General features: G+C 44.1%; 1 protein-coding gene across 1 annotated transcript in view; it reads left to right on the forward strand.

Annotated features, from left to right (window-relative positions):
- LOC126469636 (uncharacterized) overlaps positions 1-14555 on the forward strand; it is a 358045-nt gene that overhangs the window by 318604 nt on the left and 24886 nt on the right. The window contains exon 4 of the mRNA XM_050096761.1: positions 5137-5376. Coding sequence (XP_049952718.1) covers positions 5137-5376 — 240 coding nt within the window. The remainder of the gene's footprint in view (positions 1-5136; positions 5377-14555) is intronic.

A 14555-nucleotide genomic window follows, 5' to 3' on the forward strand; every position in this document is an offset into this window, starting at 1 on the left:
GCAAAATAATAACATTAATTATTTACAGAAGAATGGAGAAACTGGTAGAAACCGACCGTGGGGGAAGATCAGTTTGGGTTCCGGAGAAATGTCCTAACACGCGAAGTAGTACTGACCCTGCGACTTCTCTCAGAAGATAGGTTAAGGAAAGGCAAACCCACTTCAATACCATTTGTAGACTTAAAGAAAGCTTTTGACAATGTTGACTGGAATACAGTGTTTGAAATTCTCAATGTACCAGGAGTAAAATAAATAATAATAATTAGTTCTCCCATACTCAGGAAATGAACGAAGGGGAAGCAGATGCAAAACTCTTGTACCGCCGCTCATGGAAGGTCCAACTGGGAGTGCTCCGTTGTCGCCTTCCTCCGACGTGTTATGAAGAACCAGATGTGAATCTGTGTCTGTGACGAATGCTAGTACTGAGTAATATTGAGTTTGCGTTGGCATGAACGAAGGGAACAGCGAGGGTGAAAGCTGGTGCAGGTACATGGCATACTCCTCTTGAAAATCATCAAAAGGGCCGCCGAGAGTAATATTCCCATACGAAGGACGGATTATAATAAACAGCGTCACATGCCCTCACTTCACGAGACACTGTGGAGAGGTTAGGAATTTGATCCAGGATACTGTCGCGGAGACTGGTGACCAGAAACTTTGCGTCACCACCTCGCCTCCCATCGCAGAACAAATACTGGAAGTAAAAATTTCATCCACCACCAGAATTCGAACCGTATTACCATCGAGTTGAGTCAAGGCGTACGTTACGACTACGGCTACAGAGGCAACTAGGGATAAAATACAGGGAGCGAAAAGTGAGTGAGACAGTATTGTAGCATATCCCCGATGTTATTCAGTCTGTACATTGAGCAAGGGGTAAAGGAAACCAAGGAGAAATTTAGAAAGGGAATTAAAGTCCAGTAGTTGGGAAGTCTGCTATTGGGGTATCAAAATTACTGATAAACAGGGAGAATATAAAATGTAGACTGGCAATGGTAACAAAAGCGCTTCTGCAAGAGAGGATTTTGTTAAAATCAAATATAGATTTAAGTTTTAGAAAGTCTTTTCTGAAGGTATTTGTGTGGAGTGTAGTCTTGCAGGGAACTGAAACGTGGATGATAAATCCTTCACACAAAAAGAGAGTAGAAGCCTTTGAAATGTGGCGCTGCAGAAGAATTCTGAAGATGGGTAGATCAAGTAACTAAAGATGAGATGCTGAATAAAATTTGGGAGAAAAGAAATTTGTGGCACAACTTGACTAAAAGAAGGAATCAGTTGTTAGGACACATTCAGAGAATGCAAGGGATCACCAGTTTAGTACTGGAGGGAAGTGTGGGCGAGTAAAAATTATAGCGGAAGACCAAGAGATGAACACCGTACGCAGGTTCAGAAGGATGGAAGCTGCAGTAGTTATTCGGAGATGAAGAGGCTTAAGCACAGGATAGAGTATCGCGGAAAGCTGCATCAAACCAGTCTTCGGACTGAAGACAACAATATCAATCAGGTGGTTGTAACAACTGGCTGCTGAAAACCGGGAACATTTTACATAAAAGCTTTTTTGCCACGTAGTCAAATATTTACGTTCCTTCCTGAAACACAGTAACTCTTTCGACAGTTCGTCTGAAGACGTGTCATTATCTGCCGTAGACTGTGGAAGGTACAATTACCCTAGTGCAGAAAGGAATAAATTATTAGTTTCGGAGGCAAGAGACTCGTATTTCTGAAACAGCAGCGTTTGTGAACTGCTTGCGTGTTAGGGAGAAAGCGTCTTGTGTGTTGAAAAATTACAGCATTGAGAGAAGACTATGAACTACTACATACTGCTTGTGTAGGAACTGAAAGTCACAGACGAAAGTGCACCATCGCATGCTGACTAGAATGGAGTGCGTGAACCAGGAAGCTACCAAATGTCATTTTAGCGATTTGTGCTTCCTGTGATTCCCTAGTCTCAGTTATATAAGCAGAGCTCATATTATGAGGAATTTTCAACCGAAATGGCCTTATTCTGCGTTAGAGAACTGGAGTTACGTGGACTGGCGAATTCTTTCCAAGCTTCTTTGCTGCATCATGAAACGCACATACGCTAACATATTATGTCAGAAACCGCCGAAAATAAATACCATACAGCCACTGTCAAATTGACGAAAATGTGGATGCAGGGTAAGCTCGTGTGAATTATTCTCGTCGTGTTTTATTTTTTTTTCTTTATTTTTTGACCACGCATTCTTGTGACGTACTCTCGATTTACCTGGTTATGAATCCAGCAGCACGGATCACGTATGCCAACGAACGTAAAATTTTCTGTCTAGCTACTATCGAGCGGGACTGCACTGTAGTTACGGAACTTCGATTGTACTGTGGATTCATACCCCTCCGGATATCCTAACACAGGTTTCACTAAATAATTTTCGGTGGATGCTGTAATTGTTCGTCTAAAAGAGCTGCAGCCGACTGCACCCCCATACTTTTCCATACGAGCTACTGCACTGTCTCTAATGACAGGATGTTAGTCACTAACGTTCATCTTTTTCATTTTACGGCGGGGTTCTAAAAAGTAATGCTTCCAGATTTTATATATGAAAACTCTTAAAGCTTTTTAAATAAAACAAACCTTATCAACATTAGATATATATATGTTTATTCTGCGTGTCTATATATGTACTGCCGGACGGTGTGGCCGAGCCGTTCTAGGCGCTTCAGTCTGGAACCGCGCGACCGCTACGGTCGCAGGTTCGAATCCTGCCTCGGGCACGGATGTGTGTGATATCCTTAGGTTAGTTGGGTTTAAGTTGTTCTAAGTGCTAGGGGACTGATGACCTCAGATGTTAAGTTCCATAGTGCTCAGAGCCATTTGAACCAATTATATATGTATTCCTCAACAACTCCACGATGGCTACGAATACATTCTCGTAATGAGACACCAGTTTTTGATAATGTCATTGTATCAATGTGTACTCTGAGTACATGGCGTTGCTCGGGCATGTATTTATTCCAATCTTCTATTAGTCCATCTGCTCCTTCCCCCTCTCTCTGCCCATCACCTCCTCCCTTTCCTTTCCTCTCTCTCTTTCCACCTTTTCTCCAACCTCACTCTATCCATCTCATCCTCTCCTTCTCTGTCCATTTCCTCCTCGACCTATCTCTGTCCATCTAACACTACCCCCTCTCTCTATCCATCTTCTCCTCCCTGTCTCACTGTCCACATCTCCCCCCCCCCCCCAATTCTGTCCATCTCCTCCTGCCCCTTTCTTTGCACACTTCTTCCTCCACCCTCTCTCTGTCCACCTCCTTCCCCTCCTGGTCATGTTCTCCTCCCCTCTTTATGTCCATCGCTTCCTCCTCTCTTTCTCTAGCCATCTCCTCCTCCTCTCTGTTGTGGACTGACAAGACAGCCAGCCCACAGTGACGGGTAACCGAAAGGCACGCGCTTAAACTCACGCAGGCTGGCGTGAGGTCTGAAACAGGATACGTAATGAATGCTATAAAGAAAAGTACGTAGCTGCTGGATTACTTAACTTTAATCCACAATTGGTGAACATTGGTCTTGTTACTGTACATGCATCATTAGATACTTAGCAAAGGTTAAATGGCGCCTTGCTAGGTCGTAGCAATTGACTTAGCTGAAGGCTATGCTAACTATCGTCTCGGCAATTGAGAGCGTAATTCTCAGTGAACCTTTCCTAGCAACGTCGGCTGTACAACTGGGGCGAGTGCCAGTACGTCTCTCTAGACCTGCCGTGTGGCGGCGCTCGGTCTGCAATTACTGACAGTGGCGACACGCGGGTCCGTCGTATACTAACGGACCGCGGCCGATTTAAAAGCTACCACCTAACAAGTGTGGTGTCTGGCGGTGACACCACACTCTCTCTCTGTCCTCCTCCTCCTCCTCCTCCTCCTCCTCCTCCTCCTCCTCCCGCCTCTCTCTGTCCATCTCCTCCTCCTCATTTCCCTGTTCACCTCCTCTTCCCCCTCTCTCTGTGCATCTATTCCTCCCCTACTCTTTTCTGGACACTCGCACCCCAATATTAGGTTGTTGTTTCTTAAACCCTCAGTATTTCTTTTCAGATAGCGAAATGCGTAACAAGTTTGGGTGAAATCGATCCAGAGGTTTAGGAGCTTCACCTGTGTATGCATATGTGACATATACTCCACATGTATTTAATATATTTCACACATGTTTGTACAGATATTTCACATGTACCTCTAGGGAATTTCGTCCTGCTGTTTCGTTTTCACGCACTTCAATGTTTATGACGTCATATCTCCTCAACGACATGTCGTACAGCGATAGAATTTTGCAGGTACATTCCGTGTTATATGTGAATACTGTGTACAAAGTTTGTTACTAATAGATTTATTAATAAAGAGGTAATAACAGGTCATGCCTGATGCGGCAGTTTTACTGCACGAACAGCGAAATTGTAGTGGCAATGAACTGGTCAGCAGAAACAGTTTCGTAAACGTTTGAAATTAATCAATTAATTAAATTAAGTGGCTAAGTGCTCTCATTCTCAAATAGTGGATGAATAAAGTCTGGGTATTAGCGCATCATGGGCAACACTTCTGTTTCACCCCCACCCCTTTGAGAGGTACAACATGTACTATAGGATAGAGCATCTCTGCAAGTTTTATCTCACATTACAGGTGCTCAGTATCGGCACCGTTTGTGACACTGAAAATGTAAATACTTGCATACCATTTATTGAAATTGCTACAACTGCTGTCCGGACACGTGCAGCAGTATCGAGCCCACTTCGGAAATCTGTTCATTGGGTTGCCTATCTGCAGGCGCGAAATAATTTGATGTGACAATACGTAGTGGATGATTCGCCGATAGTGGTGCGTTCTGCAACTACCCTAGGGAGCGCACTACGAATCGAAACTTGGAGAAATGCTCCATCCAATGATATGTGCTATTTTTCTGTATGTCTTTCAGCTCTCGCACAGTCCTGTTCTGTCGCCACCAGAGGAACTTACGAATAATGCCATACTTTACTGGGGATAGTGAAATACTGTGACGTCTTGGGATTGAACGCGATGATCCGCGTGGTCACTCCACTGGAAATAAAATGTGTTGTCTCGCTTTTTGTTTGCGAGGCACCCCTTAACGCAACGGTTGTGTGTGTGTGTCAGCAGGTGGTGGTCCCGGGCGGCGTGATCCCGCCGTTCAAGCCGATCGCACCGGCGCGCAACGTGAGCCGGCCATCGCGGCTGGCGCCGGGCGCGGCTGCGGGGGTGGCGGGGCTGCCGGTGTTCCAGGCACTGCCCGCCTCCATCACCAGAGCCGCCGCCCCCGCAGCCGTGGCGCACCCGCTGCCGCTGCCCGCGCCTCAGGCGCTGCGCAACGCCCTCAACAATGCCAACAACCACTTCCAGGTGCGTATCACTCCACAATGTTTCCTGTCTGCCTTAAACCTTCACGTCCCACGTGCGGTCTCACTGACAGCAAAGCGTTAATTGTCACTCTTATGATAATGCGTAGGGGTGAGAGAGGAGATTGTGCGTAGTCTAGTTCTTCCCCGAATCTATCGTAGTTTTCTTCGCCAGTAGATACTCGAATGTAATCTGGACCTACACTATTACTGCTTCTTCCGTGCTATACAGTCTCTGAGACCTCACCTGGGACTTTGTGTTGTGGGTTCAGTAGCCAGGTCTTCGTCTACGGTTGTTACGGACACTGACTTTGAGGATACTGTTTTAAAATCGTTTGAGGACAATTTAGAAAGTGACGATGGATCGGATAGTGACAAACGAAACTGGAATAGGAACGGTGCGAAAGTCAAGACGAATTTGTTTCGCTACCTGTGTATTCGTTGAATGAAACAAGTGATTAAGGTGACGAAGGCAGAAGCGCACATACTGGATCTTTAGCTAAGGATTCTGCTAGAAATGTATTTGGTCGAAACAGATATCGCTGGTCGTCGAAGCCAAAGATGGCCAATGGCATTATTTTTCCGCGTATTAGACGTAAGTGGAGTGAATGCGTTTGCCCTTCACAATTACTACAAAGACAATACTCAGGTGAGCCGCTTAAATGTTTGAAGAAGCTTGCAAACTCGTTGGTGACACCACAGCTAAAAAGGGAGTCAACAACTACCATGTACCACGTAAACGTCGTGCATCCATTCACCGTGTTTACGGTGTAGCAGAACCGAGAGTAGAAGTCGTAGTAGAACGATTGGAAAACGCAAAACAGGCTTCACCTGTGGTCCAAAAAAGAACAGAAAGACGCAAAAATCGATCTAACTTGAATTATCTGCAAAAATTTCCAGCGAGTGCAAAGAAAACCTCTAAGAAGGAAACTCAAAACCTAGAAAGTACTAGTGTAATATTTTTTGAATGTTTAACGGAAGTTCCTTGTGATGTTATTATTTCATGCATAATAAACAATAAAAATATAGCAAAAAGTAAAATTTATAGGGCAAGGTATTTGAGCATAGCATAGCATTCTTATTCCTAATTTCATTGTTAATTATAGGTATCTTTTATTTTCATGCATTATTTCCTCGTTGCCTTTATTATCTTCTTAACATTGTGTTATGCATTCACAAACTTTTCTCATAGATATTAGTGAAATCCACTGCTTAAATAATGCAGTTAGTGATGACTACTATAATTTGATGATCGATACAATGGGAATCGTACAGTCCGCCAGTTGCATGGCAAAAGCTTAGTCAAACCTTTTCCTACGTTTCGTCAGATATAAACCTTGAAAGTCTCCTCGGGTTTTCTGCTGGATCCCAAAATCAACATGATACATTATTTCGGTGATCCAGCTGTCCGCCATCTTCAGGAAAACGCTACTGCTGAGTCTAGAATCAGTTTTCAGCAGGACTCAGCAACAGCGTTCTCCTGAAGATGGTGGGCAGTTGGTTCGCCGAAATATTGAAACAAGTTGATTTCAGGATAAGGCAACAAATCCGAGGAGACTTTCAAGACTAGTCACGCCGGGGAAGTCTAAGAAGTCACAGATAGAAAACTGTCTTCCATGGAAGAATAACACCTAAAAATAGGTCATATTACAACCAGTGTAGCCCACGCAGAATACGGTGGCCGATAAGCAGTGACCAATTTTCGTCCAAAGCGTTGGGCGAGTTCATTCGTTTGTTCGGAAGGGGAGGCCGACAGTGACTGAAACCTTTCGGTCGGTCGGCGGTGACAGAATCGAAGGGGAACGCCCCGCAGTCTTTCTCAAACGATTTTACAGAAACTATATGGTAAAAAAAATCATTTTTGCTTTGCTTATAGTTTTACATAACAGGTTAGTGATGACGTGCGCATCATATCGTTAATGGTCATAGTTATTGTGATATTTGCGCGAAATTCGAAACAGTTTCCAACGAAAAACAGAGATAGCTATGATTTTGCGTTTGGTGCATATTACATAATATGTTGAAGCGTATGAAATTCAGCTAACAGATAGAATTTTTTTTAGATTTGGTTGGAGCTCTCTATCTGTCATCAATGTGAAGAAAATTAGTCTGACGTATCACACTCAATGGCGATCGCGCCGTGTCAGTGATAAAGCCAGAGCGAAATATTCACAGCATTCCTCAAATTTCCCCGACAATTTGAGATATCGAAATGAGATTTTGGCAAATGATAGCACGCAAAAAATGTTCAAATGTGTGTGAATTGTTAAGGGACGACGACAAAATTAACTCAGATTCATTCCTACACTCCAACAAGTCTGTGCATTGGGACAACTTCTGCTGTTAACGGGAAATGTGAATCATTCCCACCACAGGCCATGCATACAAGGAATCTATCTAGAAAACCGGTCACATATATATTTTATCATACTTACAATTAAATGTTATGATCACGGTCTCAATTGAATGGCATTCGACAATGAGTGAAGTACCGGAAATATACCCTGCTGAAGGCTCTGGCTCTGGAAATGGAAATATCTGTACCTTCCTTACGACTGGAACTAGTCATCTGCTTTACACATGTAGGAACACAAACACATACATTATAAGCGTGATGCTCAAATGCGAATATATCATTTAGAAAGAGAGATGTAATCGGCCAGATGTTAAAAAAACTAAATCGCAACAACTACTGTATGTTATTGTCACAAGCGGTCTTGGTTCTATAGGTGCACACAAGTATCCATGTTAACAGCTATACCCACTTTACAAATCGAGGTATGACATTACCTCTGAATGAGGTGGTTTTCTCCGGACAAATACCGTGATAGTGATCGTAGAAATGTGTATTATCAGACCAACACGTAGCCCACTATGCAAGCTCGTGATAAAATTACCGCATTTTGAAAGTGGTATGTAAGCGGTATTTGCGACTCCCTCACACCGCCCCAGCTAGATAATTCTATAGTATTTGTAACGCATTCTGTCTCGATACCATATCAGAGGTTCTGCGATATATCCACTGAGTTATAGGCGATGACTGATTGAGAAGGAACACAAACAGTAGTGGTAGATGATGTGCTGATTGAGGTCGTAAGAAAAGATACATTAGCTTCTCAGATCTCTAGTGTTACGCTATCCGCTAGAAATGATGTCTGGGAATTGGAAAGAGGTCATTCCATTCAAGCACATACCTGCATTGGATCCAATTGACATTTCCTTTAATAATTACAACCACTACTCAGTCATGTTTCTGGCACTCCCACATCTCGAAACGAGTCACCTTTCCCGAGCCTAGCTGCTACAGTAAAATTCCAATGTGGTTTTAGTCACCCCCTACGCATCTTTCAGCTGATCCCATTTCTACAGCTTTCCGCATGTGATCATTCCAATTTAAGTCGGAACTGAGTAGAAGTCAGAGAAAGACATATCCACCACATTCTGCAACACGTGTAGAAACAGAATGACCAGAGTTAGTGCAACAGGACCGTGCTTTTACCATTTGGCACAAATGCGCGCAGTGTGGTACGCATCCAAACTAGATACAGATACTACAGATCCACTTGATGTAATGATTAGAAGATCTCCACAAATGTGAATAATCCTAAGACAACGTCTATAAGAAGAGAAAGAATCCGATATCATCTAATACTAGGGCAGATACTAAGAAACTATATGAAATATGGCGTTCACGTGAAATCAGTATCAGGGGGTGGGGGAGGGAGGGGGATTAGATGGACGAACGGAAGACTTAGATTTATTGGAAGGGTTCTAGGAAAAAGCAGAGGGCCTGCAGAGGAAATGGCATACAAGACATTAGTGTGACAAGTTCTTGAGTATTGTTGTGTCTCTGGGAGTCCTTGCCTAATTTGCATGACAGCAGACAGAGAAAAAAAATTCAGAAACGCCCTACTTGGATTGCAGCAGGTCAGCATACCCCCCACCAAAATGTTAACTGAAATGCTCGATGAACAACACTGATAAGCCAAAAACTTATGACTACTGCCTACCGCCATGTTGGATGCCATCTGGTAGCACTGAGGACACGTGACACGATAACAACACCATGTAAGCAGAGCAGACACAGATGGGGACCACCCTAGCGAAGATGTGGGCTGCAAATGGGGAAATCCATTGAAATAAGCAACTTTGACAAAGGGCAGATTATTATTACACAGAGCCTGTGAATGAGTATCTCGGAAATGGCGAAGGTGGTCGAATGTTGACGTGCTACTGTCGTGAGCATCTGCGGAAGGAGTTAGAAGGACAGTGAAACTACCATTAGGCGCTATATGGTTGGAAGTCTATTCACAAAATGTGGGGTTTGGAGACATGTCTGCTCTGTAAAGTAGGATAGACGGTGATCTGTGCCATCTCTGCCGAAGGAGCGCAGTGCTGGTGCACACACTAGACTTTCAGAACACACCATTCATGGTACATTGTTGAATGTAGAGCTCCGCAGCAAACCACCCCTACATGTTCACATGTTGACCCACGACATCATCAGTTATGATTGCACTGGACACGGGACCATTGGGATTCGACCAACGATCAATGGAAACGTGTCGGCTCTTCCACAGAATCACATTTTTCTAGACTGGTCGTCTCCACAAACGCCATCATTGAGATGAACGGCAGCTTCAAATGTGCAGCGCACCACAGACACAGGCTGGTAGGTCTCCAGTGCTTGCATGGGACCTGTGTTGGTAATCGAAGACACATTGACAGCTACGAACCACCTGCATCCCTTCATTCTTGATGTCTTCCCCGATGGCAATGTCATAAAGTTTAATTGTCCATGTCTCGGAGCCAGAACTATGCTACTGTGGTTTGAGGAACGTTATAGTGAACAAATGTTGATGTCTTGGCGAACCAATTCACTTGATGTAAATACTCTGAAGTTCATCCGAATCGCTATCAGGCGCCATCACCACATACGCAAATCATGGGCGTTATTTATGCGAATTATATGACCTGTGCATAGACATCTAATGACACGTAAGTAGTGGGACTACAGGGGTGCAGCCCCACTCACCACTGTTGCCAGATGTATCCAAGATAGGCCGATGACATCATTCAAAATGGTGGTGTGTTGACTCGGAAACCGTGCACGACGTCATCCAAGATGGCGGTCGTGCCTTCATCCAAGATGGCGGATTATGGCTGGAAGATAGGTCAATTGGGCTAACTCTACTAACCTAACCCCCTCCCCCAGAAAATGGCGGTAGTTCAAATTCCGTCAGGAAAATTCAACACACCTAAGAAAATAGCGGGAAAATAGCTCATTTGGGCTACCTCCACTACCTAAGTCATCCGACCGCCACCTCATCCTAGGGACTGGTGCGAAGTTTGAATTTTGGCGGTAAAGACTGTCCACTTGGGCTATCTCTACTAACCTAAGAAAATGGCGGGAAACAAAGTCACTTGGCCTACCTCCACTAACCTAAGTCATCCGACTGCCACCTCATCCTAGGAACTGGCGCGAAGTTTGAATTTTGGCGGTAAAGAAAGGCCACTTGGGCTATCTCTACTAACATAAGAAAATGGTGGGAAAGAAAAGGCACTTGGGTTACCTCCACTAACATAAGTCATTTGACCACCACCTCGTCCTAGGAAATGGTGGGAAAGGGACTCGTCTTGTGCTAGACATAAGTTTTTATTATTTTGCATGCTCTATTTATTTAAACAATTAGAGACAGGAACGCACCCAGTGTGTTCACCACAAGGTCCGGACTCCAACTGTCTTAGTACACAGTACCACCAACAGAGTGCACTGTCGTCCATTCCATGACATAATCCAATACGGCGGCTGTGACGTCAGCTGATTACACAAGTACCATTATCCAAGATGGCGGAAAACGGTGTGTTTGCCTCGAGGTCTGGACCTAGTACACAGTACTGCCACCAGAGAGCACTGTCGTCCATTCCATGATGTAACCCAAGACGATGGGAAAAATGGCAGAAAACAGTGTGGTCACCACGAACTCTGGATGTAGTACTCAGTACTGTCACCAGAGAGCGCTGCTGTCTGTTCTGTGACATATCCCAAGATGACTGTCTGGAGGGGCTACGGTCACAGGTTCAAATCCTGCCTCTGGCATGGATGTGTGTGATGTCCTTAGGTTAGTTAATTTTAAGTAGTTCTAAGTTCTAGGGGGCTGATGACAACAGATGTTAAGTCCCATAGTGCTCAGAGCCATTTTTGAACTGTCTGGAGGGGGAAATGACTCAGCCTAGTCTGGGCTGCTGGAGAGAGGAAGAAGTGTACTTTATTTATTTTGGAACAATTTATTTAGGGATGGATTTGAGATAGTATATTTATCACACTGATACAAAACAGATGCTCTGACATGCTTGGGGTGATGCCACACAGCCCACAGACCTATAAACTACACCTAAATAACGCACTACAAACAAATTCTAAATTACCGAAATAATTTGAGTACATCCATGCACTCTCCTCCTAAATAATCAGTACACTGATGTGCACACACGAAATCAACTTGTAAACTGACCAAATACCGCATAGCACAGCCTACAGACCTGCTCGCAAAATAATGCAACTGACACGCAAACAACATATGCAGACACTGCCCGACGCCCCTTGTCCAATGGATCGCACAGGAGGCTATGCCACATGCTCCCAGAAGTTGGGATGCACCAGCACCCCTCGCAAAGTGATGCACAGGTCCCTGTTCGGGTCCCACAAGCATGAGGCGACGACATCCCTTTCATACATGACACCTAAAAAATTCCTCTCGAAATATGTGGTCACCTAGGCACCATTGGTGTTGCGACCAGATGGGAGCGAAGACACATTTGCAGAGCGCGGTGACGCCGCACGCCATCACCGGAAACAAGCCAGTGCGAGCCACCACTCTCACACCGCTGCCACCTGCAACAAGCAGGTGAATGTTGCTGCTATTTTTGCGTATACAGTTAGAGTTCTCCGAGTGTTATACTGATGTTACAGAACTCCAACACGCGGTCATACTGGTCACATATGCGGGACTCCTCTGTGTTTTACCATTGCTGACACGATACCTGGGAATACTGACGGCACCAAATAACACAGGGTGCACTGTTCCTAGTGCGACATGCAAGACACATCTAACCGTACTTAACTGTCCAGCGTGAGTGACGCACTGCCACTAAGTGGGCGCTCATAGCTACAAACCATCGTAAGCACATCTAACAAGGTTCTCAGCCTTATACTGATATCACATGGCTATGTAAAATAAGAACCGAATCGACCTCTCAAAAATTGTATAGTGTCCCAGAAATAGTTAACGCTCATTTTCTTGATGTTTCAGCTTTTATCATGCAATTCTTGCCCTAATATAACCTGTTTACGAAAATAGTGCAGAATAACCTTAAATGCATTCTTCGTCACGGTCCTAACGTAGCACCCTGTACATCACATGTTACCCTTCATACTTCCAACATACACAAACATTCCCACCGCTATGTAGAGACTCCCTATATCCCAGCACGAAGGATGTCATGTGAATGAATCGAGCATTATGATTGACTCTTATCGGATTTAATCTCTGAATTATTGATGCTGCCAGTGTGGGAGCACTACCCGCCTTTTCTTTCTTTCTGGAGGCGAGACTTTTTGTGGGAATAAAGTGTTTTACACAGATCTCCATATTGCAATGACAATTAAACCCTGCAGAGTGCCCCTACATATCGTCAAATAGAGAAATACTCTTACACTGCTGTCCCACTGAGGACAGGAGCTTGAATATTAGAGCATGAAACCGATCTCCATCACTGCGTACCATGTCGATGTAGTAAACATACAATTCCTATCCTGTGCCATACAATATCATCCCTTTTACATCATTCGTACATATACCATGAAGACAGACAGCATCATAAATACTTCTAGCAGCACCAGAGAATTCCCTGTGAGGTCGGCAGTCATCCACCCCCAATGGGTGACCAGAGCGCCCTCAGCGGATTAAAGTTCTTTCTTCCCCTCAGCACAAACACGTTACTGTTCCTGGTCCGGACCAGCTTGCTTGCTCACTTTTCTACACCCATCCCCACACTCGGGGATTACAAGAACACATGTATTTTCGCATAGTTTGCTAAAATATTATACCATTTTCTCGGTACTTCTCGATATCAAGCACACAGTTGCATCCTACCGATTGCTCGCACAACATAATTCCCAACATATAGACTGGAAATTGTTCCTCTACAAACTCAAAGCTTTAGCGAGGTGGAACATGCTCTAGACCACTTAGTAACTAGAAACTTATCCCAGCTGCGAAGACCTTTACATGAAAACTCGAAACAAATAGAGGAAACTGATATTTCCACTCGCAAATACCAATGTCTGTGATGTAACAGATTCCAAATCATCCCTAATTTACAAAGTCAACTCATGTGTTTCTCATGTCTAGAGAACCGGCAAACGTGTTTTTCCCCTTCTAGATGCACACACCACAATCGATGTTCCCTCAACTAAATAAAGGTGCGAAATGTACAGAAGCAGTCAACTGAACAATCTACATGGGAGGGAATAACGGTCCAGCGCAAACACACCTCCATTTTCAGTTTTCTCAAATTTCCACGCAATCACGAAAGCTGCCCAACACATACTACGTATTAGTTCACTATTCTGCCATCTAGAGGGCGACACAGTTAACTGAGCTACATTCCTGCGTTCCAACAGACCTTTGCATTCGGACGGCTCCTACCGTTAGCTGGAAATGTGACTCATTCCCACCACAGGCCACGCATAGACGGAATCATCCTAGAAAACCGGTCACATTTTTTTTTCATTATACTTATAATGAAATGTTACGATTGCGGTTTCAATTGAAGAACATTTGACAATGAGCGAAGTATCGGAAATACATCCTGCTGATGACTGTGGCCCTGGAAATAGAAGTATCTCTACCATTCTTATGACTTGACATACTCTTCCCCCTACTTTCACAGTATTCCACAGTCATCTCCTTTGCACATGTCGGAACACAAACACATACTTTATAAGCCTGATGCTCAAGGTGAACCTATAACGCATCCCCTACTACTACTACTACTACTACTACTAAGAATAATACTTCTTCAATAAGTGATTGACTACAATACATAATGATACTGAGAGAAAATTAGCGATGGGTGGACATGTCTCATAAGTTTTTCTTTTGACTGATACCACTGTGT

The sequence above is a fragment of the Schistocerca serialis genome, chromosome 3 (assembly GCF_023864345.2).
Source record: "Schistocerca serialis cubense isolate TAMUIC-IGC-003099 chromosome 3, iqSchSeri2.2, whole genome shotgun sequence".
Lineage (NCBI taxonomy): Eukaryota > Metazoa > Arthropoda > Insecta > Orthoptera > Acrididae > Schistocerca > Schistocerca serialis.